We start from the raw sequence: 23,916 nt of genomic DNA on the forward strand, positions 1-23,916 counted from the left end.
CTGAATTGTAGATGGAATGCCTAGAAGGTTAAATTGGGCTTCTACAGGACTAGCTGGCCTGGGCATACCAAGTTTTTATAATCTAGTAGTGACAATTCTCTTACCAGCAGGGCTTCTGGGTAATATAGACTCAAGCCTTGTTAATTCTGATGATTTATCTTTGGGTTCATTGATGGTTGATGAATTCTCCATGGACTGTGGTCTTGCAGTTAAAACTTCTGAATGAGAATGCAGCCCATTAATTGGAAAAGAACCAGAAGTCATTGGCTGATGTATCTCACTTTTTGATACATTTGGGCTTGAGGTTGATTGATGAAAAAGCAAAGGCTTTCTGTATTGAGAAGGCTTAGGGTCACTCTGAAACTCTTCTGTGTCCCCTGCATCTTCCGTTCCATTTTTCAATCTGTCAGATTCTAAAACACTAAATTCTCCTACTTCCCGAGCATGGATTAACCCAGGACTCTGTGGAAGCTCATCCTTCACTGCAGAGAATCTCACATGCTTTAATGGTTCCAGGGAGTTTGGGGAAGAGTTGTCTTCTAAAGAATGCTCCTTCTCAGAAATTCTCTCATGGATGGTTAGGCCAGGTGACACAATTTTGCTTTTGGGTTCAAAGTTGTGATTATAACGAAGGGTTTCTGAGTCTGTGCTACTGGAACTGGAGTTGCGCTTGAGGATCCCTCTTGGAGCCCCTCTCGCTTTAAGGGAGTCTGTCCTCTGTCTAGGAAAAGACTGGTTATCATCTTTGTTTAAATCAGTCGATTTGTAGATCATCTTCCTGGCTTTGGGGATTGGAGCCTTGATTTGGGACCCATTTGAAAGGCCTGGCAAAGTCTGCTTTGATTTCTCTAACTTTTGGATTGAAGTATCTGTGACAGTTGACTTTTCTTTTGACTCTGACAATTCAGCTGAAAATTAAAACACAGTAGGTGATATATCATATGGAGAGTAATATATAATTTAAAATACCTGTCATAAACTTAACCTACACTTAGTAAAACTATTAAAATATTAAAGACAGTAAAGTATGTAGCACAACTACAGGCCTAATGTGAAAAAGCCTTTAAAAATTCATGCATTGGAGCACAGAGGACTTTTAGGGCACTGAAACTACTCTATGATACTACAGTGGTGGCCGCACACTATTATACATTTGTCCAAACCCATAGAATGTACACCACCAAGAGTGAACCCTGATGTAAACGATGTACTTTGGGTGACAGTGATGTCTCAGTGTGGTTCATCAGGTGTAACAAATGTACCATTCTCATAAGGAATGTTGATAATGAGGGAGGCTATGCCTGTGTGGGGAGAGGGTGTATATGGAAAATATCTGTATCTTTTGCTCAATATTGTGAACCCAAATCTGCTCTAAAAAATAACATCTATTTGAAAAATCATGTATAAACTTCATTGCACTGTACATTTAAGATTACTGTGCTTTATATAGTTTGTGATTATTTTATACCCAATACAGAAAGTTTTTTTAAGAATGAAAAGAAAATTTCTCAAAAGAGGCTTAAAGAAAAACATAGAAGTCACTTAACTTCACCTGCAGAAAACAGAAAAGGAAATTCAATTTAAAAAAATAAAACCCCATTACCTAACACAAAATTTATTTTGTCAAAAAGTTAAAAACAGGCCAAGCACAGTGGCTCACACCTGTAATCCCAGCACTTTGGGAAGCTGAGGTGGGTGGATCACTTGAGTCCAGGAGTTTGAGACCAGCCTGGCCAAAAGGGTGAAACCTCATTTCTACTAAAAATACAAAAATTAGGTGGGCATGGTAGAGCAAGCCTGTAGTCCCAGCTACTCAGAAGGCTGAGGCACAAGAAGCCCTTGAACCTGGGAGGCGAAGGGTACAGGGAGCCGAGATTGCACCACTGCACTCTGGCCTGGGCAATAGAGTGGGACTCCATGGCCAAAAAAAAAAAAAAAGAAAAGAAAAGTTAAAAACAAACATCTAACATGTTCCAGTGATTTTTTTTTCTACAAAATATTTTATGTAATATAAAACGTGCCCAATGGAAAGCATTTTAATATTCAAACGGGCTAATTGAAAACCCCAGCTCCACTGTTTGTTAATTTTCTACCCCTAACCACTCTTTAATGCTTGTGGAATCTTCTTCAAGTTGCTTTTGAAGAGATTGAAATGTTTAGCATTTCCTCTTAACAGTATATAAAAATGATAACATTCCATAGCAGGCTGACTTACATCAATTGAGCCACAAACCTGATCAAACGCTTTTGGGCGGCTGGGCTGAGAATTACAGATTAGAGGATCATAACATTGTCAACAGGCTTTTTCTTCTTGAGGCAAGCCCTTTTAGACAGAACTTTGTGGACACACAGTAGGCATCTAATAAATACTGTTAAGTGGAAGACTGAATGTCTTGGGTCAAAAAATCTCCCAATTTACTGATGAGGGAATCCAAGACACAATGGAAGTCACGTAACAAGTCGCAGCTCTGAGACTGGAATGTGTGAGCTATCAGTTTCTCAAATTTCTACTTCCTCTCCCTCAGGAAGGAAACCAACAAGCACAGTAAAATAAGAAAACCATCAGGACTTTTCACTTTCTCTTGGAAGTTATTTGAGTGAAAGGAACTCTGAGAATTTCCCTTAGTCCACAGATAACAAAGATAAAAATATCAAGTTCACAAAAATAATATTTACCCTCTTTTGAAGTCTGAAATAAACCAGTTCTTCCATTTTTTGACTGTTCATTTTTAGTTTGTTGCGACAAGTGACCTTCTGGCAACTTGGAGCTATTAAACGGATTCTTCCTCTGCTGGGGACAAATATTGTTTATTAAACTTATTTTAAATGTCATGACAGCAACTCAGTGTTGGCAAATGCCTATTATCTTCAATTTTGATAGTTTTATCCCATAAACTCCATTATTTGGCGTGTTTGAAAAATAGTTGTCCTGATTAATGTGCTTAGCACAGAATTACCATATACGCCATTTAAAAATTATATAAAATATATGCAAAGCCAGAGTCCTACAAAGTTCGCTCAGAATCAGACACTTAAATCAAAATCCCACATTTTACAGGTGAAAAAACTTGGCCCTGGATACAGCAAAGACCAGATCAAGGTCAAAGGAAACTTGGGTCTGTAATCAGGTCAGAGTCCCACCAGTGATTCTTCTACCATACCAGACTCTCAGTGTGCTAGATCACAAGTGTACAACATACAACTGTAATTGACCTTTCCTAAAGATTTTGAAGACATTTTAGGTATCTTGAAGTGCTTCACAGTCATTATTATTATCACCAATTCTAATGATAAAAATGGTATCAATAGAGGTTTTAAAAATTAATATAGGACTCAATAACAATGTTTACTGTCTACAGTTTAATAAATTAGCAATGCTCTCCCAGAAGCAGATCTCTAACAGAGATTTAGGAAGCTATGCATAGGAATACAGGAATAAGGACTGACATGGAACTAACAAGCCTTATTCCATATGCTAAAAAGCAGCAGCACCAAATAGCTTCAGACTTTTTACCCTCTAGGGCAAGAAATCTGGGTCTTCAGCAATGCAGTGACATGGTATCCATCCACTTTTTCCACCATGAGAGTGACTTCTTAAACTAAATAGTGAAAATTACCTGTATTTGGTACCAAAAAACTGTACTACAAAATTCTCTTTGTTTTGTGGTGCTTTGACACAATGAGGAAAAATGGCACTCCTAACAAATACGAGATTTTCAAAATCTGGGCTCAATCTACCTTCTCTGGAGACACATTTGGTTTCCTTGTGTTTTCCTGGGACATATCAATCACACTGGAAGCTAGATTTACCACACGGGAACTGCAAAAGAAACAATAATTCAGAGAATAAAACCTCACCTTTTCAGGAATCATAAATTATGCCTCTGAAGTGGAAAGCTATCAGCAGGCTAGTAGAGGAAGCTGGTGCAGAAGAATAAGAAGGATTCTCTAGAGAATGATTCCCTATCCCAGGGACAGGACAGTGCCAGAATGAGAGTAAGGCAAGAGTGAGTGGAGACAAGTGAGGTGAGCAGGCTCCCTCCAGAACCACCACACTCTTGGCTGTTGATTGAGAAGCGCAAAAGAGGGTCATGGAGGCCTTGGGTGGGGAGAGGAACAACCTGCTCAGACTTCCTGTTCCAGTGGTCTTGCCTCAGGCACAAGAGGTGAAGTCGCTATTTGCTGAAGCCTTCGTGTCCTGTTACCACCACCAGTTCTCTCAGTGGCATCACAGAGTCAGGAGCTTGGAAAACACCTTAGTTCGTGGAGGTAGGGGTAAGATTCCTGCTTTTCCCCATGAAGCAAGGAACCAAAGGCCTGGAGAGGAGGGAAGCAATTTGCCCCCAAGGCCACAGAACCTCAGCCAAGATTATTGTCACTAAAACCATGGGCTAGATGTTCCTGCAGCCTCATTTCTTTTCTTTATCTCTGTACTTCAATTGCTATTTTTACACAATTACTCCCAAGAAAAGGCTGAGCTCTTGAAGAAGCCATTCTTCCTTTCATTACTCTCCTCATTGTTCCAGAAAGGCATTACAGCAGATGAGCAGAAGGATATAAAATACAGCCTGATTACATAGAGGCAAGAAAGGGGGAAATAGAGGATGGGAAGGAAAGGGGAGGGAACAGAATAGGAATGTATAATGGAGCCCGAATTAAGGCTAATAGACACATTACAGGAGTCCTCCATTCCCATAATAGGTGTGCACAAACTTCAATCAAGCTATCTAGAAACAGTGAAAAAAGAAACCTAGTCACTGGTATAATTCAGTCTCTATATAATAAAAACAACCAATAGCTCGGAACCAGAAAGCAATTTCTCTTGAATGTCATTTTTAGAAGCCAGTGGGTGATATGAGGGACAACATCCCTATAGTCGATGCTATGCTCAGTTTCTCAGAGTGTTCTGCGTTATCTTCCTTAGTAAATAAAGGAGTCACATAATCAGAAGACCTGAGCCAAGTGCTGATGGTTGGGGGTCTCTATGGAACACCTATCTTTTCCCACCATCTTTCTCCTTTCCCCTTCCCACTCACCAAGCCCAAAGGATAAGCAGAGTGTCTATATCCTTCTTCAAGTGCTGATGGTTGGGGGTCTCTATGGAACACCTATCTTTTCCCACCATCTTTCTCCTTTCCCCTTCCCACTCACCAAGCCCAAAGGATAAGCAGAGTGTCTATATCCTTCTCCCTCTGCTCCCTGGAATTCTAGTTCCTGTGCCTCCAGGCCGCCAGCCTCAACAGCCCATATTGCAAATCATGTAGTCCCTACCTCCTAGAGATGAGGTCTCTCCCTTACTGAGCTGTATCTAGCTATGTATTTCATGTCTACTATGCAACCTCCTCTGTGTATACATATCTTACCTCGCATAGTAAAGTGGGAGATCCCTCAAGAGTATCTCAAACATCTTTATATCCCCTGCAGTGCCTTGCACAGTGCCTGGTACATAACTGGTGAATGGCTAAATAAATGAAGGCCAATTGAGCCAGTGCCAGGAGAAGCAGCAACAGATAGTAAGCAGGAGGCTGGCTTTTTTTTTTTTTTTTTTCAATCCATGTTATTTGCCAAACTACAGTGAGGCAGACTATTTAGGTATTAAACAAAATGTCTGTTTCCACTATTCGGAAAGAAAAAGAGAGGAAGAAACAAAACAGTCAGAACACATAGTCAGACACTAAAATATTAGAAACACACAGGATTCATTCAGTTACCTTGTGGTTGGGATAGGGGCAAACTGGGATGAGGGGGGATACTCAGTTAAAGTTTACAGTCTGCTTAATAGGCAAAAGTTAAAACAAGAGTCTCATTTCGTCAAATTTTGTCTGAAAATGCAGCTACTTCCTAGTAGCTTTGTTTCTCTCAAGGGATACTATAATGTTTTGCTTGTCTGTCTTTTATTGGGCAATCAGTACTGCAACCACCTTATTCTCAATTGATCCTTGCATCATCTCTATGTTACCTATCATTTTATCTATCATTCTCTCCATCTCACTTATGAAAAAACTGAGGTTCACAGAGGTTAAGTAACCTGCTTGATGTTACAAAATTGGCAAAAGAGCTGGGGATTTGAACCCAGGTGTGTCTGACTCCAAAGACAATCATGGTAATGGCTAGGCTATACTGCCTCTGGTTTCTTGCATTAAAGCAGTGGTTTGTGGCAAGAGGACTGGAGGCAAGTCTGGGTGATTCTTCCCTCCCAGGGACTCTCACATGTGTCTCTTCTTTTCTACCTCTACTGACACCTCCTTTATTTGTGTCAACTCTATTGGCCTCACATTTGGCTTCCTGACTCCCAAGTTCCACTCTCCTAAACCATTCTACATTCTACCACTACGCTGCAGTGGTCCAAAATGCAGCTTTGGTGGTGTCTCTCTTCTGTTCATTACCTTTGCAGGATCCTCAAGGCCTGTGGAATGAAGTCTGAACTCCTTGGCAAGGTACCGGAGACCATCTACCGTCTGCCCCAATACACTTTCCCATTCTTCCTTTCTGTTGACCTTTCATACCAAACAAAATGGTCAATCTACTTACTGCCCCAGAAACTCACCTGACTCTGCGATTTCCACTTAACCTATTCCCCAGTCCCTCCCTGTAAGTGTTCTTTTTGCTTTCTTTGTCTACCCAAATCGTCCCTATCCTCTTCACGCCCAGTCCAAATCTCACCTCTTATATCAACCTGGCTAGCAGTATGTCTCTCTTGCCTCGATTATTGCAGCACATTTTATTGGTACTTTGGATTAGGAATTTCCTTTCTTCCTGGCACTATTTGCTATCATGTGGTCATATCTTCATAAATCGGTGCATTATTTTTCCTAAGAGAATACAGAATAGAGCCAGATACTGTGTCTTCTGTTTCTTAGAATTCCTCTCAGAGGGTAGCAGACTGTGTCCTGAATATAAAAGATACTCCATACATTCCACATGATAAGATTTTTAAACTATGAAGCAAGCCAAATTCCACACCCTGTGTTCTGTAACTTTCCCTCAGGCACTCTTCAAAAAAGGAACTGCAACATTAGAAGCAGCACTCAGACAGAATTAGTTTACTTTGTTAAGAAGATTATTAAAATATTAGACTATGGTATTGGCATCAGGGTGCCCCTCCTAAAAGCATCTTCATTTTAATACAAGTCTTTGAAATCTTAACTAAAAAGAATAAATAACATCAGGAAGGGCCACTGGGTGAAGAGGTTTTACAGCCGTTTTAAAATTATACCACACAGGCAGCTGCCTGCTATACCCAGCCACAAGGTGCTTCTATGCACATGCAGTCATTTAAAAAAGTTTTTTAACCTTCACCAGCCTTTCTCTCTAAAACAGTTAAAAATAGTAGCAGATATGCCTTTTTCTGAGGTTTTTTGTTTTTGTTTTTTTAGGTTAAATGTTGTTTATAGAACCAAATTCTACAAGTGTTGTTGACTTGTTTTTTGTTGTTTTGATCTTGCCCTTTGTACTGTGAGTTCCTTGAGGGCTCAAGCTGTGTCTCATCCTCAGCACCCAGAACTGTGCTGGCATGTGTTGGCACTTAATGAAGCATGAACAAATGAGCAAACAAATGAAGAAACAGCTCAGAGATGGAGTGAGGGAAGCAAATTAGAAAATATCTTATCTGAAGCACTTCAAGTCAGTATTTTCTTTTTTTTTTTTTTCTTTTATTATTATTATTATTATACTTTAGGTTTTATGGTACATGTGCGCAATGTGCAGGTAAGTTACATATGTATACATGTGCCATGCTGGTGCGCTGCACCCACCAACTTGTCATCTAGCATTAGGTATATCTCCCAATGCTACCCCTCCCCCCTCCCCCCACCCCACAACAGTCCCCGAAGCGTGATGTTCCCCTTCCTGTGTCCATGTGTTCTCATTGTTCAATTCCCACCTATGAGTGAGAATATGCAGTATTTTCTTTAAGTAAAATATTACTTGTGAGTATACATAGTTCTCCACTGTTCCCACAGTTCAGGCTACAGAGTTGTTGAACACGCATATAAAAGTATGAGGCATTTTTATGTCACAGTGAAACTATTCCTTCTACAACTGATATGAGTAAATCTGAGCTCTTATAGAATTAAGAATTATTATTTTAAGAGCTCAATATAAATGACTTTGTAGGCCAGGCCTCCAAGAAATGAAATCTTCACATTACTAGATTTGCTATCAATCCTAGGAAAAAATATCAGATGCATTATCTCAGATTGGCTCATCTCTACCCTGCCTTTGGGAGCAAGCTAGGTACCTTACACTCATCTTAATACTAGGGGTAAACGAAATAGCTAATCCTTCTGGGAGAGGGAAATTAATATCTACTAAAGACTTTCAGGAAAAAGAGCATTGTGGGGGAAAACTAAGAGCTAAAGATGTGGCTTTAATTGATTGGTTCCTATTCAACAGACGGTAAGGAGACTGGTGTCAGAAGCATCCCTAAGGCACAGGCAATGAAGCACAAAGACTTACCAAATAGTGTTTTAATTCTACCAAAAACAAAGTTAGGTGTAAATGTACAGTTTTTCTTGCAAGGAAATTTATCATTTTCTTGCCATTTTACAGGTAAGTGCCCAGAAGAAAACCTGCCAATGCCATGGACTGAAATACCACAGTGAAAGGTTGATCTTGTTCCCCCTGAACTCATCTGGGAGACATTCTCTAGAGATGTTTGATTACTAGCCATTACAAACCTCTGCAGCGGCCAAGCCTCCTTACAAGCCAAGGACAGGGCGTGGCCACGCAGAGGTTTATAGGCTACCTCCTGCAGTCTAGTTCTCCATCTTGAATGTTCTTCTTTCATAGCTATGCAAATCTGAGAGGGCCCTCAAATTCTCCTCTATTTTTCTATAATCGCCAGGGCTTATGGGGACACTTCTGAAGTGAGAGCTTCTTAGTAAAACCAGAACAGACCTACTTTGATAGTCAGGAAACATTATACCTCATTTATGGACAGGGTCCTGACCTTCATGGGATGAGTCTTCATTCTGTACTCCCCACCTTGGCTCAGCCATGTCCTGTGGATTACTGTGTACATATTCAACAGTTATTTTCTGTTGTGGGGGGCACACAATGTGCTATCAGCATATCGTTCATGGACCAGTGCCCATCTATGCACTGTTTGTCACTGGTTCACAATGAGATAAGTACAGAAACGGAGGCTACGTGCTGAAGAACTATTTATAGCAAACATGATTGATGGGCTTATCTTTTGTATGCCACTGTTTTTTTCTGTATTTTATTTTTCTAGTATTTATTTTCATTATATTTTACAAAAGATATCAATCTGTGATGATTAGAAATAAAAACTTTAAAATGAAACAAAACTAGTCCTTCACTACAAAGGGTTTATGAACTGCTGGTCCAACCAACATTGCCCACCTGAAAAGTCTGTAACCAGAACTAGAAATGTGAGCATTCAGGGTTTTCCTTTTGCTACTCCAGAACAAGCCTTATTTTCTTCTCCTCTGCTCATAAACCTCTCTGCTTCCTTGTACTCCAGATGCAAACAAAGGTGAGTGCAGAAAGAATGCAGGCAGCTGCCAATGCTTGACTACATGCTGGGTACCCACAGTGTTTTACTTTTTCATGTGTGGGACCCCACAGAATCATGCCCACAACAGAAAGAAAGATGTTGCCACAGAGCCTATTAGCAGAACTCCAGAAACTACAATAACCAGCCTATCACCTTACACTCCCCAACTTCTGACTCCTGGCTAAGAAAATACTGACAGGTATTGAGTCATTCTATTAAAGTTCACTTAGTCTAAAAGTACAGGCCCCAAAACACACTTAACACACCCAGTTCACAAAGGTTAAAGTATAGGTAAGAAACAATGCAGGAACTTGATACTGAGTAAGGTAGTAGTTTCTAATATTGAAAGAAGGAAGTAAAAAATAGCTCATTCTAACTTTCTGGATAATTACCACCCATGGCATGCGTTATAGGATTGGCCTTTAATGAGCAAAGCATCCTGGATACGTCTAACATCTTTATTCTTGCCTTCTCAACCATACTTCATCCGTAAAATAATAACAATTTTCATGCCACCAGAAAATGGCCAATTTTCTTTCTTCCTGAGAAATGCTGAGTGATTCTCATACCTTGTTTCATTTAATCTCACAATATACTGGTGAGGAAATTCTGTTCTGATTTACAGATGAGACCTGAAAGACTTGCCTGAAGTCACACATGGAATACAGAAAATAACGGAGATGCTAATTTTGAATACTATGTTATTAGCCTCAAGTTGAGGAAGAGTGGGAGAATACCCACCAGCCCCATGGTTCATGAAGAAAAAGTTAGGCTATGAGGACAGTGGCACCTCTGACCCTCAGGTCCATTGAGATAGAATAAGTTCCTGGAAGAAGGATGGAAAGTTTGACCCAGATAAAATGGGGCAATGAGCTATTTGTCTCTGATGCTCCCAAATCATCTCCTTTCCCCTTCTGTGGCACCTGCTCCCTCCTCCCTCAGCTGGTCAGTGCTCTAGTGCTCCCCAGTCCCCATCAAAGCCAGCTCTGAAGAGCTTCTCTCAGCTTCTTGGTGATAAATATAAATAACTATGTTCTCTCTCTTTGTGTTTCTTTAACATGACAATATTTTAGGTCTTATCTTTCTTTATGAAGGAAGGCCTTGATTCCATTAGAGAGATTATAGGCAGGTGGCAAGTGGGGAGTCACCCAGGGGGACAGAATAGTGTGTCCTTCACACTCTTTCCTGGGCTTCCTGAAATATCTTATATGTAGGCAAGAGCTCATGCTTCCATTTCTTGAGCACTTATTACGTGCTAATGGGCTGCACTGGGAATTCTACCTTCATTAGTTAATTAACTTCTCAGTAATTCTGCTAGCAAACTATTAATATTATTGCTCTCATTTTAAAGCTGAGGAAATAAAAGTCCAAGGAGTTAAGTCAGTACTACTGTAAGGTCACATTATCAATTAGTGACTACTATTAAGGTGTTTTATCCCCAGCCAAGATGGCCTCTACAGATACAAAAGAATATTACAAATAGTCCCAGAGGGGAAACAGTGCAGCCTGCCATTCATGGGAAACAGAATGATCCCCTTTCCAAATGGGAAATAGATAAATAAAGGGTACCCTTAGAGTACCCATAGAGTCAGTATTCCATTATCCACGTGATATAACTTTACTCATATTTGACTTTAAAATGTCTATGGTACTCATATCATATACCCTCCCTGACACCTATAAACTATGCTAGAAATATCCCTGTTCCCAGGTGCCTCAGCCTTAGACCCTAATTCAGTGACATCCCACCAGTAAATTCATCAACGTCATCCCATCTGGAGACTCTGAATTGAACTAACTTAATTGAGGAGCTACAGGTAAAAGGCAACTGCCCCTCTCAGTAAAGGGTAACAACTATGCCCTCAAGAAACAGACACCCATGAGAAGATCCTTAAATACCTAAAAACAAATCATTATGGCTCAAAAGGTTTATAGCAATGTAGCCTCACAATTGGCTGCATCTCAGCAAAGAGGTACAAATGTACATTTTGATTGGTCGGATAACAACATGTAGGAAAAACACCAAAAAACCCCAAGACTATAATATTGAAGATAATCTATATCCTTAAGAGGCATTTACTGAGTATCTATCATGCCAGGTATTCTACATACCTTATCACTAATTCTTGCCATACCTTTTCAGGTATATATTATTGTTCCTAGCTATAGTTAAGAATATAGACTCAGAAAGGTTAAATGTCTTGCCCATAGTCAAATGGCTAATAAATGGCAGATTCAGGAATTGAATTCACATCTATCTGGTTCTTGTGCTTGAGCTTCTTCCATTGCACTAGGCTGTTACAATCTGATCATAGTTTATCTTTTCCCTGAAATGACTTATTCCTTGATATTCATTTTGAAGTACCTCTTCATTCTACTCTAAGGAGAAATCCATGGGAGAAATAAAAACAGCTCTTGCTAGTGCTGGAAGAAATCACCAGTTAACATTTTTATTTTATTTAAGATGTAGATTTGTTGGAAATTCTGGAAGCTGAGAAAGAGTACCACTTGGGCTTCATCTGCATCGGGGCCCAGAATTCTCTCATACACTGCCCCTTCCCCATGCCCATGACCCCAGTCTGGCATTTGTACTCATAGCCTGCCATTCTGCCCATGTGACACCCCAGGCCATGAAAGCCACATGCAGCAGCTCTCCCAAGAAGCTTTGCCTTACCTCGGGCTTGCTGGTGCTGCATCTTCTTCTGGCTCTTCTACAACGCCAGTCAGCTCTGGAGGAAGGAAAGCATCTTTGTTGACATTATTCACCCAGCTTTCCTTTGCCCCATTTGCTCTGTCTTTACTCTGCTCAGCTGAAACAGGAAACAATAAAGACAGGAAGGTTATCTCTCACCTCCATGACCTACAACTCTCTTATCAGCTCTTATCACTAAAGGCTTGAACCTGAACCTCAGGCCTTCCCAGTGTCAAGGCAATCACTGGGTCTAAGTAGTTGATCAGAATTACATCTAAGAGAGAAGTCAGTAAATTCCCACGACATTAGATTTCCCCAAGCAGAGTCTCCTGAGAGAATGAGCATACCTTTAAATATGCGAGTAACTCCAGAGACCATTAAAGCAAAATTCTGACTGCCTCTAGGTTAATCTGAACTGAGTTGGCGTCAGGTCTAAATGTGCGTGGCCAGGGGATGCTCAGGGCAGGAAGTCCTCAGTGGGATAGAAGCACCATCATTACCAAGCATTTACTGAATAGCTACAATGTGTTCAAATATCTTGTATGTGCTCTAAGATACAAAGGGGAACAAATCATTATGGTCTAGGAATGTCTTCCTCCGCTGCCTTCTCCTCCTCCCCACAGTCTCTACAAATCCAAAACTACATACTCTTCAATCCTGGCTCAGACGTCAGAGCCCCCATAAAACCTCTGTGCTCCTGCTTCAGAAAATAACTTCTTTTGCCTCTGAACATCCAGCACTCACTCTTTACCTGAACATCTCTGATAATTAGCATCAACTGAATGATAACTAACTACCAGGCACTATGCTGAGTTCTTTGCATGCATTATTCTATGAGGTGAGAGCTATTTTCCAAGTATGCAGATTTGAAAATTGAGGATCAAAAAGTTCAAGAAACTTGCCTAAGGCCACAGAGCCAGTAAGTGCCCAGAATACTTTCATCAATATTAAGGATGAAGCAGTGCTGGAGCTTCCAGTTTCCAAATACCCACATTCCAGGAAAGTATCCCCCCACAGGTCCTGTTACATGTAAGTCTAGTTTCTTCAACTGCAAAATGGAGTCACCTGGTACTAACCAGTACCCCTCAAGATTTCTGAAGGTCTGGGTGATTTTGAAAAGCAAGAGGGCTACAAACAATGCACTGTACATACTAAGCAGTCAGTCCTTATCTGCAAGGAGTATGGCACTAATTCAGAAATATTTTGAAATCCTGGCTCTGCCATTTGCCAATTATATAATCTCGGGCAAGTTACTTAACTTCTCTGAGCTTCATATGTCCCATGTATGGAATGGGGGAAATAATGCCTACCTTACAGGATTACTGCAACAATTAGAAATAATAGAGATTGAATGCCTATCCTATATTAGATGCTCAAAAGGTGATAGCTATTTTCCTTATTGAGTACAAGGTAGACCTTGACAGGGCTTTACATGGACTAAGCCAGAGTTAATTAGAGAGAAGGCAACCAGTAAGTATTTAATGAACTCAACAGAATTTTAAACAAGCCCTCAAAATATTGCCTTCGCCAGGCATGGTGACTTATGTCTATAATCGCAGCACTTTGGGAGGGTGAGGCAGGAAGATTGCTTGAGGCCAGTAGTTCGAGACCAGCCTGGCCAAAATAGTAAGACTCTATGTCTATTAAAAAAAAAAAGACATAAAAATAGTGCCATGATATAAGGAATATGCACTATCATAGTAACACCCCTGGCCACAGAAACCATGCTACAAGCCATTCTGGGGTGGGATGCTGGCTGCCTTTGCCACTTTTAAATGGGCATTGTCATGATAGTATAAATCCCATCAATTCAGTAGATGGGCGGAGAAGTAAAGATTTCCCCCCAAACCTTTAGGCAAAAGTGGGTTTTTGGTTGGTTGGCATTTTTATTTCGCCCCTCTTTTGACTTTCACTTTTAAATGTTACTATTGTAGGCCACAGGCATGACAGGCAATGAGCAGGTGAAGAACCAATGCAAAAGTGTTTTAAAACTCCTATGTTAGCTAACAGGCTCTTGAATGGTATCGCTGTGGTCCACAGAGAAGGCTGGAGTAGGTAGCAAGGAGATGCTGTGTCAGCTACTACAGCCTCAAAACAAAGTTGATGTCTGTCTGGACTTTAAACTTGTTCCTATACAGCTTAATTTATTTTTGTTTAATCAAATAAACAAGAAGGTTTTTCCATTAAAAAAATGCCTTTACGGTCTCTTAAATAATGTACTTGGTTAATTAAGAAAGTACTACCATGTGTTAAGATCACTGAAGAGAGAGGCTGATATCTTTTTGTCTAAGCCCTTCATTTTACTCAGAAGATTCTGAATCTTCAGAGTTAAAAGCCAAAGAAGAGGTGGTAGATCCCTTACAGGCCCCAACTATCTATGCTACTATAATTCAACAGGGCACCTAAAGGGCTTCCTATGTTCCTCTACACCACACTGAGTCACTTAGCTCTGTCCTCATCCATCCAAATCCAAGGCAAGGGAAATTTAAACTAGAGGGCCACATGTTATGAAAAGTGTACATCCAAATGATTTCCATCAGCAGATTTCTGACACCATTCCCTTCTCCCCGCTCCTCCTTCCCAAATGAATGCTTGTTGTAAATGCACTAGCCAAGTCAACTCACCTGCTACCTGGGGCCTCTTCTTTCTCATAGATGCTCTGATGATATCTGTACCATGGATTTTGTCCCTGTGCCTTTTTGCCTTGGCTTCATAAAACCATTGGCCACTCATATTCTTCAGCTGCTGGTCATCCTTAATTTTTTCAGGCAAATGTCTACAAAAGGAAAAGAGCTTTAGTTTGCTGAGAACCCACAGTAAATAAATGAGTTCATTGTGACACCGCATAAAGACATGTGTAAACATACAGCTAAAATGAAGCTTTAATATTTCAGATGATCCCAGAAACTTCCCAGATGACTAACAAATGTATGTTCACCTTTGAAAAGTCAGAGAAGACAAGGCCAACATTTTTTCAAATAAAGGTTTAATCCACGATTCCCGTATGATGCCTGAAATTTCTCAAGAGCAGATTCACTTTTTGGCTGCATTCTTCAGTGTCTGCTGTTCAAATGCAAATACCCCAGGGAGGGATAATACAGTAGGCTTCCCTAAGCCTTGGTTTCCTTATCCGTACAAAAGCATTAGTAATAGTAACATTTGGACTTTAAAATTGGGGTTTCTACGAGGTTTAACCAACTGAATTCATTCAATAGCTCTCTGCACCTCCCTGGCACCTAATAAACACTGGATGGGGTAGTAATTAGCTCATCAGTCCTTTCCATTGTGCGTGATATGAGTTTATCAGAGACTTTCCTGGAAGCCTGTGGAGGAGGAGTGATGTCTCTGATGCTTATTGTTAGGGAAAGGAATCTCAAAAAGGCTGCTGGAATCAGGGAAGACCAAAATTGAGGAGGAGTGTGTACAGGCAAGTTCCATTTGTGCAGATCCTGCATTTAAGAGTTTCACAATTATTCATGCTTACTGAAAAGCTAAAACCTAAAGAACAAACAAGATAGTCTGCTCTCCTAAAACTTCCCTAAAAACGTTGTTCTAATTGACAAAGTCTTAACCTCTCCATCTTTCTATCCATCTCAGTAAAATAAAAAAATCACAAACTCTCTCTTATTTATAGAGATGTACTTAGAATAAAGTGGAATAAAAGCTGTAAGGGAACACTATACTCTTGGAAGATAATGTGCTACATAAATCCAAGAGGGTTTTAAGATAGTCATTCAAACTAATATGCACTCTTCCTCAATTAGCAAATCCAAGTGCTTCAGGCAGAGAACGGGAATGGGCCAAGGTGGTAGCAGCACTGCATGTAAGGGTTGCACACAGGCATACCTGGGAGTGGGAAAAAAAGGGGAAGCAGTTATCCCAGGTCTAGCAAGAATGTCTCCTCTCTCCCAAGCATGCCTGGAGAGTGTCCTTCCACCCAGAGTAAACTCTTACAGGAATTTCCTCTCTTTGTCATGACAGCCCATCTATAAACCCTAACAGGGAGAGTGTCGTCGCTTCATAGTTCTCAGTCAGCAACGATATAATGGTTTTTATTAAATGTTCCTAATGGTTTGACACTGCTTTCAACACTGTTTTCAGCAGAGCAAACAACTGCTGGACTGTTGGTGAACCTTTGCTTTCTCCTCCCAAAAGGACCAAGTTTGAGCTCAATTCCAGAATGGAGAAGTTCTTCTACTTCTCCCTGGTGAGTTCCTGGGGGCAGGGTCTGTACTCAATACATCTTTGTTTAGTGTCTGGAAAATAGGGGGTATTTATTCAGTTCTTGCAGAGTGGAGGAATATCAGATGAGGCTCCTGACCACCTAAAAAGGCTTCAGGTTACCTTTTCAGATTCATTTTCCCAGCACTCACGCCCATACCCCACTTGCCAGCAGGCTCGGCTTCTTACAATTCTCCAGTGCTCTTCTGTGACCTCTGTAGATGACAGAGGCAGGAAGTTGTAGCAGAAAGACTCTGGGTTTTCAAGGCTCCCCAAATTACATCCAAATCTCAGTTCTGACCCTTCCTAGACGGGATCTTGGACAGTTTACCGAACTCCTCTAAGCTTTAGTCTCCTTGTTTTTAAGGATCAGGGAAAATAAGACCTACCCTCCAGGACTTCTGAGATGACTGAGATGTTTAACTGAAAGTACTCAGTACTGCCTAGATCTTGGTACAAGGCCAGTTAATGTGAAGTCTCATGGGATGTCTTTCCCTCACTTCTCTGTCCAGCCCGTTGCTCCTCATCCTTCAAATCCAGCTCAAACACTGCCTCACTGGGAAGCTTTCCCTAACTCAGGAGGGCACAGTTATTACAGTTTCTCCTTTTCCATTGCTCCCACAGCACCTCCACTTCAGTCCTTACTATATCACAGTCCAATGATCTGTTTGCACATCTGTTGCACTCACTAATCTGTGGTCTTTGCAAACTCCTTGAAAGTGAGGACTATGTCTTAACCACCTTTGTAATGCCAGCACCTAGCACGGAGCCTGGAACAGAGCTGATACCCAATAACTGTCTGTTGAGTGAATAAATCAAAGAACAAATAAATGCTCAGCAGCCATCCTGAGTCAGGCAAGAGATCAAGAAGATCCTGTCACTGCTGTGATTAAGTGAACCTCAGACCCCATCACAATGATGGTGTCTCCTCCTGATGCAGCAGGACATGCTCATCTCTCATCAGAACAGGAAAAAACATCATGAAATGTGGTGTCGGTTAGCATTCTTGTTGAAGGAGGCCACAAACCCTTATGGCAGAACAACACTCAATTTCTTTTCATAAGATTGTTTATTTTTGTTTTTCAACTAAAATGTACTTTGTGGGGATTCTTGTGCAACCCCTGATCTGTTCCTGCCTAAATGACTGTCTGTAAGCCCACGATCAATGCACAATGAGCACAGGTTGTGCATCGACTCCCTGAAACACATGGCCCCTACAAAGACTGGTAGCCGTTACAGTAAGGAAAGGGTTTCTGGCTCACTTGTTTTAAAGTGGCAAAAGAACAGGAAATTCCTTCAAATGTAGTTAAGTGCCACTTACATATTTCCTTACATGACTATCACTACTAGGTTTAATAATCAATTTCTTTTTCTATCTTAGTCACTTGTAATATTTCGTAGATAAATCCGTATGTATAACATCAAAGTTTAAGTTCTGTAAAGATGTAGATCATTTTAAAAATCCCACTATCTAGTGCTGCTGTTAAAATCTTCTCATTTTCCAGCCCATGTTCATCTCTCATTTTTTTCTGAACTCTAATTACATCAACCAAATGAGCATTTGATTCTCTAATTATCATACCATCCAGATGAAGAGAGAAAGGGGTAAGTTTCTTGGGACTGACATTTATCCTTTACCATCCTCTCCACACACACACATTATGTTTAGCAGAGAGTTAAGCAGAGAGAAGATGCTCAGTAAACACCGGTGGGCTGGTGGGCAGAAGTGAGGGCTGAAGAAGAGCACTCAATCCAGAAAGTACACTGGCCTGCTGGCCTCCCAGGTGGGATGTCCTGGTCATTCTCTCGTTCATTCTCCCATTCCTTCAGCTAGCACACAGTATCTGCTTTGTGCTGAACCACACATCTGACACTTAACAAGCCTCTTATCATTTCATCCTTACAATTTCACCATGTTGTTCAAAGAATTTCATCCATTGCAAAAGATGGCCATTTTACCTCTTCTGTATGCTAAAAGCCATATCTAAGCCCTGTCTGGCTATTTGTTCACTGACTCATTAATTCCCATACCAGCCATCTGCTTCTAACTGGACATTAAAAATTCTATGTACAGCCCTGTCAATGTCAACTCCTTTTCATGCCAAGAGTATGAGCACTTACAGAGGAAAGCCAGAAGAGCAGAAATGCCCTCTGGGCTGGATTCAACACCTTTGCCCTCAGCCTACCCCTTTTCTCTTTGTGCTCACTTATGTACACCTCAGCTTCCATCTTGCCCAGAATATACTGGGCAAGATGTTTAGACTGTGTGATTTGGAGGTGCTCTCAGATGTTTGTTTTGAATGTGACAGCTGAAAGGTACCTTAGATAGTTACAAATGGCCTCACTTTCTAGATAATATGATAGAAGCCCAGAGAAGTTAAGAGGCTTGCCCAAGGTCACACAGAACTGGCAGCAGAAGCCAGCCTGACTCCCAGCCAACACACTTTCTACTACCCGATCCTGCCTCAGAGAGCCAAACATGATTTCGGTTTCTAAGATGGCTGCCACACTTCACTCTTTCTCCTAAGGAACTCAATCTTTGATGAAGAATCTGAAAACCAACATGTGGAAAACAAACTACAAACCTTCCTTAGAGTGGAAAACAAGAAATATCCACCTTTTGCATGACACATCATAGATCTCTGCAGTCTGCTGAGAGGCAGCACAGTGTAAGGAAAGTGCATAGGCTTTGATGTTGGATCAGCAAGGCTTCAATCCTGCAGGGCACTTACCCTCTTCAACCCTATCTCCTCATCTGTTAAGTGGATTCAGCTACACTGTTTTGAAGATGAAATAGGAAAATCTATGTGAAGATCCATGTACAGTCCCTTGACAAATGTTAGTTCCTTTCCCCTTTGCTTTGACAGAAAAACACCATGAGACGTCCTGGAAATTAGTCCTTCAATGACAACTGCCTTCATTAAAAAAAAAAAAAAAAAAAAAAACTAGGCCTAAGGAAGCAGCTGAGAATCATAAGATGTGGTGGCGGTTGAGATCGTATCTACTGCAAAAACACCCATCGCTGTAGATGTGGTTGTGTATATATGGGGGTGGGGGATGCAGTGCTGGTGGTGTACAGACAGACATGAGCAGCAATTTCCTGCTGGCAGTGTGACGCAAAGCACAGGAAACGCCACCTTTTGAGTATGTGATTTTCAAACCATAAAAGACTAAAATTACATATGTGTATGTATGGTTATGTTTCCTTAAAGGTGGGGCAGGGCAGCAGGAGAGAAGACACAGGATAGGGGTGTAAGAGAGAGAAAGAATCCACCCTGATGTCTCCTTCACTGCTGGTCTGTGAAATGCCTCCACATGGGAGTTAGGGAAGCAGGCTGTGTAGTGACACATGGTAATAACTGGGTCCAGTACTTGTGGCTATAGGTAGCGGAGCAGCATAAAAAACAGTGTGGTAGCAACAGTGATCTGGAACCGTTATTGTCTCAGCTGTACCCCAGAGACACCCCAGTGACTATTTCCTTGGGTACGAGTCCATGTTCTACCATTAACAAACCAAGTGATTTAGGAACTGGATATGTCTCTGTGCAACACTCACTTTTCCTATCCATGAAATTGAGATAGGAAGTAACAAAACCTTTTTTTTTAATTAGCTGGATGTGGTAGTACACCCATGTGGTTTTAGCTACTTGGGAGACAGGAGGATCACTTGAGCCCAGGAGTTTGAGGCTGCAGTGATCTATGACTGCCTCACTGCACTCCAGCCTGGGTCACAGAGAGAAACTCTCTTTTAAAAAAAAAAAAAAAAAAAGATGGGAAGTGACATATAAACTAAATCATCTCCAAAGTATCTTGAATGAGCTTGGCTGTGAACAAGTCAAAGCACTGGACATATAAGGAATGGCAACATTTCCATTTGAATGCCAGATCTCATCTAGAGCCATACTGAAAAAGATTCTAAAGCGATGTCTGGTCTTGCGGGCAACAGTGGTGTATCCATTAGTGATGTCCTCTTGGCTATGGAAGAGTTATACTCCAAAGTCTATAAAACATTAGTATTTAAAAGAAAAGTCTGAATTTTAGTAATAAATTGGCCTTTCTAATGATGTTTTGATTGGGCTGATATAAATATATAATGGGTTTCTAAGCCAAATAACACCTAGGAGGAATGAGGCATTGTAAAGTCATGTTAGGGAAACAAAATTGAGATTTTAAATTTGCAAATGATAATCCATTAAACGGATAAAAGTCATTAGATAGTAAATTCCTTGAGAGCTGGGGCCATGTTTTCAATCACCCTAGAATTCTCTTCATATCATTGTCCAGAGCAGTTCCTTGTACTTAATAGGTGCTCAATTAAGTTCTACTACATTAAATAATTAAGAGTTTTAGGAGTAATTTCCTTCTAAGGAATCAGTCTACTAACTAGAATCTCCTGTCTCTTTTTGGAGGTATAGGTAGAGTGGTGAATAAAGGAATTAAAATGAACTATCACATATTATGTGCCAGGAAGATTAAAAATTATTTTTAATTTAATTTACAAATAATAATTGCAAATATTCATGAGGAAACAGTGATGTTTTGATATACATAACATATAGTCATCAGGTCACTGTAATTTTGTATCCTTTACCAAATCTCTCGCTACCTCTCGCTTCCTAAAAATTATTTTTCTTAATCCTGACTTTAATCTTTTGAATTTAAATGTAGTATTATGATCATGCCCACTCTGAGTTGAGGCTCAGAGAGGTTAAATAACTTGCCCAGTGAAACACAGTTCATTAGTGGTAGGAATGAGATGCAAATGCAAGTCAGTTTCATCTCCAGTTCCAAGCAGCAGAGTTTTTTGTGTCATGATCAAACCCTTACTGTTCCTTTCTGAAAGAATAACAACAACGAGCAGAATAGAGCAGAGGGAAAAGCACCGGCCCAAGAGATTTCTCATCATGGCTTTGGCACTGACTTGCTGTGTGGCCCTGGGCAAGTCATTTACCCTTTCTGGGCTTTATCTTCTTTTTCTGTAAAATGACTGATATGGAACAAAAACAAAAAAAAAATTTCAGAGTTATTAGGCTATAACTCTGGTAGAAGAGGCAAAGACAAACAGCAATGGAATGGAAAAGGCGCTGATAAACAAAAGCCCATGGAGTAACATTTTCAGAGATCCAGTTCTGGTTCCACCATCCCAGGAGCAGAACAACCTCCAAACCATCCCCACAAGTTCCTTCAGGCCTAAAGCAAAGAAGGGGTCAAGCTATGAGTTGAGCCTTCTTTAGGGTCCACAAGCCATAGGTCTGCCGTCTATCTGTGCACTGTCACTGCTCCTCAGCTCCAGGGTCCTGAAACTGCCCATGGCCAAGTCCACATGAGGTACATGGTGCCTAACTAGAAAGTCTCTTGGGAAAGTGATGGTAGGTAGGGCTTGACTCACACCAGGGTTTTCACCAATCCAAGCCTTCTTCCTGTCATTTAGTCACAAAAGCAAAACACAAAGACAGCACCAGTCGCAGCTGCTGGGGCACCTTCAGAAACAACAGACAGAAGGAGCATCTGCAACACCAACACTAGGAAGGGACTCACACCATTTTCGCTGAAGTTGTAGACTGGCTGATGCCAGAGGGTACACCCTCACACCCCTTATAAGGCCTAGTTTCAGGCAGAACTTTGCATTTTTTGAGGATATTTTCATCAACCAATGCAAGTGCCCAAGAAACACCTTCACTCTATTCAGACAGAATCATAGAACTACAGGCAAGACTCAGCAGCTTGGAATCCCAGGTGCCAAGAAAAGATAGAAGGGAGGGAGGGGAATGAAAGGAGGCTTTCTCCTTGTAAGCTGACTATCTAGAGGGGGAGAATTGCAGACCATAAATAACACCTCCTGAGCAGAAGGAATCAAAGGTACTCGCACCTCTCCAAAATGCAGGGGCCCACATCCTGAGGTAGAAAGAGGGACTCAGTGCAGTCCCAGCTCTACTGCTTTCTAAGTCCTTCTCCCCATCTTTTCTTTTGAGAGGGTAAAGGAAATACCATTTCCCCTTATGCTTAAAGAATCAATATTTTCTCTATGCTCTCCCACCTCCTGCCGTTACTCCTAAATGGTTGCAATAGTCCCTGCTTTGCCAAATGTCAGGGTTGCTGTGAGGAACATAAGAGGATAACATTCATAAAAGGGCTTTATAAACTGTGAATGGGTAGAGGATTAATGCTACCAAGAGGCTCTAATGCCTGGGTTAGTGACAATCCTTCACCTCTCCTGGGGACACTGTTTAAGGCACACCATTTGCGGAGAAGGCACAGCAGAGCCCCATCCAGGTGTGCATTGCAAGGGACCTTTGAGGAACAGCATGATCCCCACTACCTACAGCCACTGCTTGTCATCATAGCTCAGTGTCCTACTTCACACCATGACAGCCAGCCCCTTCCTCCATTGCCAGGTCCTAGGATGGCCTGTCTGTTATTGTTTTCCAAGAGAGAGGAGGTGGAGTTAACAAATGAGTACCTAAGACTCGGATTTGATTCTCACTTCTGACACCTACCAGTTGTGTGATATTGGGCGAGTCACCTGACTTGTCTAAAAGTCAACTTCCTGACACATCAAATGGGGTAATTATATCCCACTCCACCCACCAACTGCAAAAGAGTATGTGAGCTCATAAAAAATAATGGGCATGTTAAGCCCTTTACAACTTGTTAAATACTGTCTATATAGAAGTTATTTTAGTAGTCATAATCAGACATTCTGTAGTGTTTGAAGTGAATTCTAGCATGTTCTTTTATAAATTATCCATGTTAAATCAGTGTCAAGATATGGAAATGGTAAAAATAAAGCCATTATTCACGTGTCATTAAAATAAAGCCATTATTCCTGTGTCCCAGGAAGTAAGAACATATCTTACGCTCCTTTTGGATAACTCCTGGGGCGAGAATCATAAAATTAATACTACTAACTTACATTCAGGAAGCCTGTCACTGCCTTCAAAGCCCAAGATTACACAGGCAGTAAATGGCAGAGCCTGGACAAAGTCTAGTTCTTCAGCATCCTGGCCTAGTGCTTGTTTGACCACAAAGGTGAATGAAAGTGGCAGGAATGTTGACATGGAACATTTGGGTTCCACCCAACAAGAATAGTGTATCAAAGTTGCCACTCCTCTTTATGAGACCCAAGACAAATGAAAAATTGGCTCAGAGAATACTTTCAATTGCCATTAAAACCAATTCCAACATTTCTGAAAGCATGCAGAAATGTGAGCTAGTTTAATTTATTTTCTTTTCAAAACTCTAAAAATTTTTTAAAATTCTAATTTGGTTCATGATTCAGTTAAAAAAAAAAGTAGATCCAGTTTTTTTAAGTGGATAGAAATACACACACACACACACACACACAAATGTAGATGTATGTGGTTGTATACATTTCATTTTTATCTCAGTATTTAATAAGTTAAAGGAATTTAGTTAGGTTTTTAATCAAGACCCTATTTCTGGTAGGAGTCCAGTAGGATAAATTAAGAGGCACCAAGAGGAA

The 23,916-nt window shown here is 40.8% G+C and overlaps 1 protein-coding gene across 36 annotated transcripts in view; it reads right to left on the minus strand.

The window, feature by feature from the left end:
• SYTL2 (synaptotagmin like 2) overlaps positions 1-23,916 on the minus strand; it is a 116,479-nt gene that overhangs the window by 39,194 nt on the left and 53,369 nt on the right. For 23 of the 36 annotated variants that reach the window (XR_008510938.1, XR_008510936.1, XR_008510939.1 and 20 more), the window contains exons 3-7: positions 14,837-14,988; positions 12,195-12,330; positions 3,739-3,820; positions 2,677-2,791; positions 105-908 (exon numbers count right to left, since the gene is read on the minus strand). Coding sequence is in view for 30 of the 36 variants with exons in the window: in XM_054523939.2 (XP_054379914.1) it covers positions 105-908; positions 2,677-2,791; positions 3,739-3,820; positions 12,195-12,330; positions 14,837-14,988 (1,289 nt within the window). In the remaining 6 variants the exon portion in view is untranslated. The remainder of the gene's footprint in view (positions 1-104; positions 909-2,676; positions 2,792-3,738; positions 3,821-12,194; positions 12,331-14,836; positions 14,989-23,916) is intronic. The other 13 variants (XM_054523940.2, XM_054523934.2, XM_063727999.1 and 10 more) reach the window with 1 other exon arrangement.

The sequence above is a fragment of the Pongo abelii genome, chromosome 9 (genome assembly GCF_028885655.2).
Source record: "Pongo abelii isolate AG06213 chromosome 9, NHGRI_mPonAbe1-v2.0_pri, whole genome shotgun sequence".
Taxonomy (NCBI): domain Eukaryota; kingdom Metazoa; phylum Chordata; class Mammalia; order Primates; family Hominidae; genus Pongo; species Pongo abelii.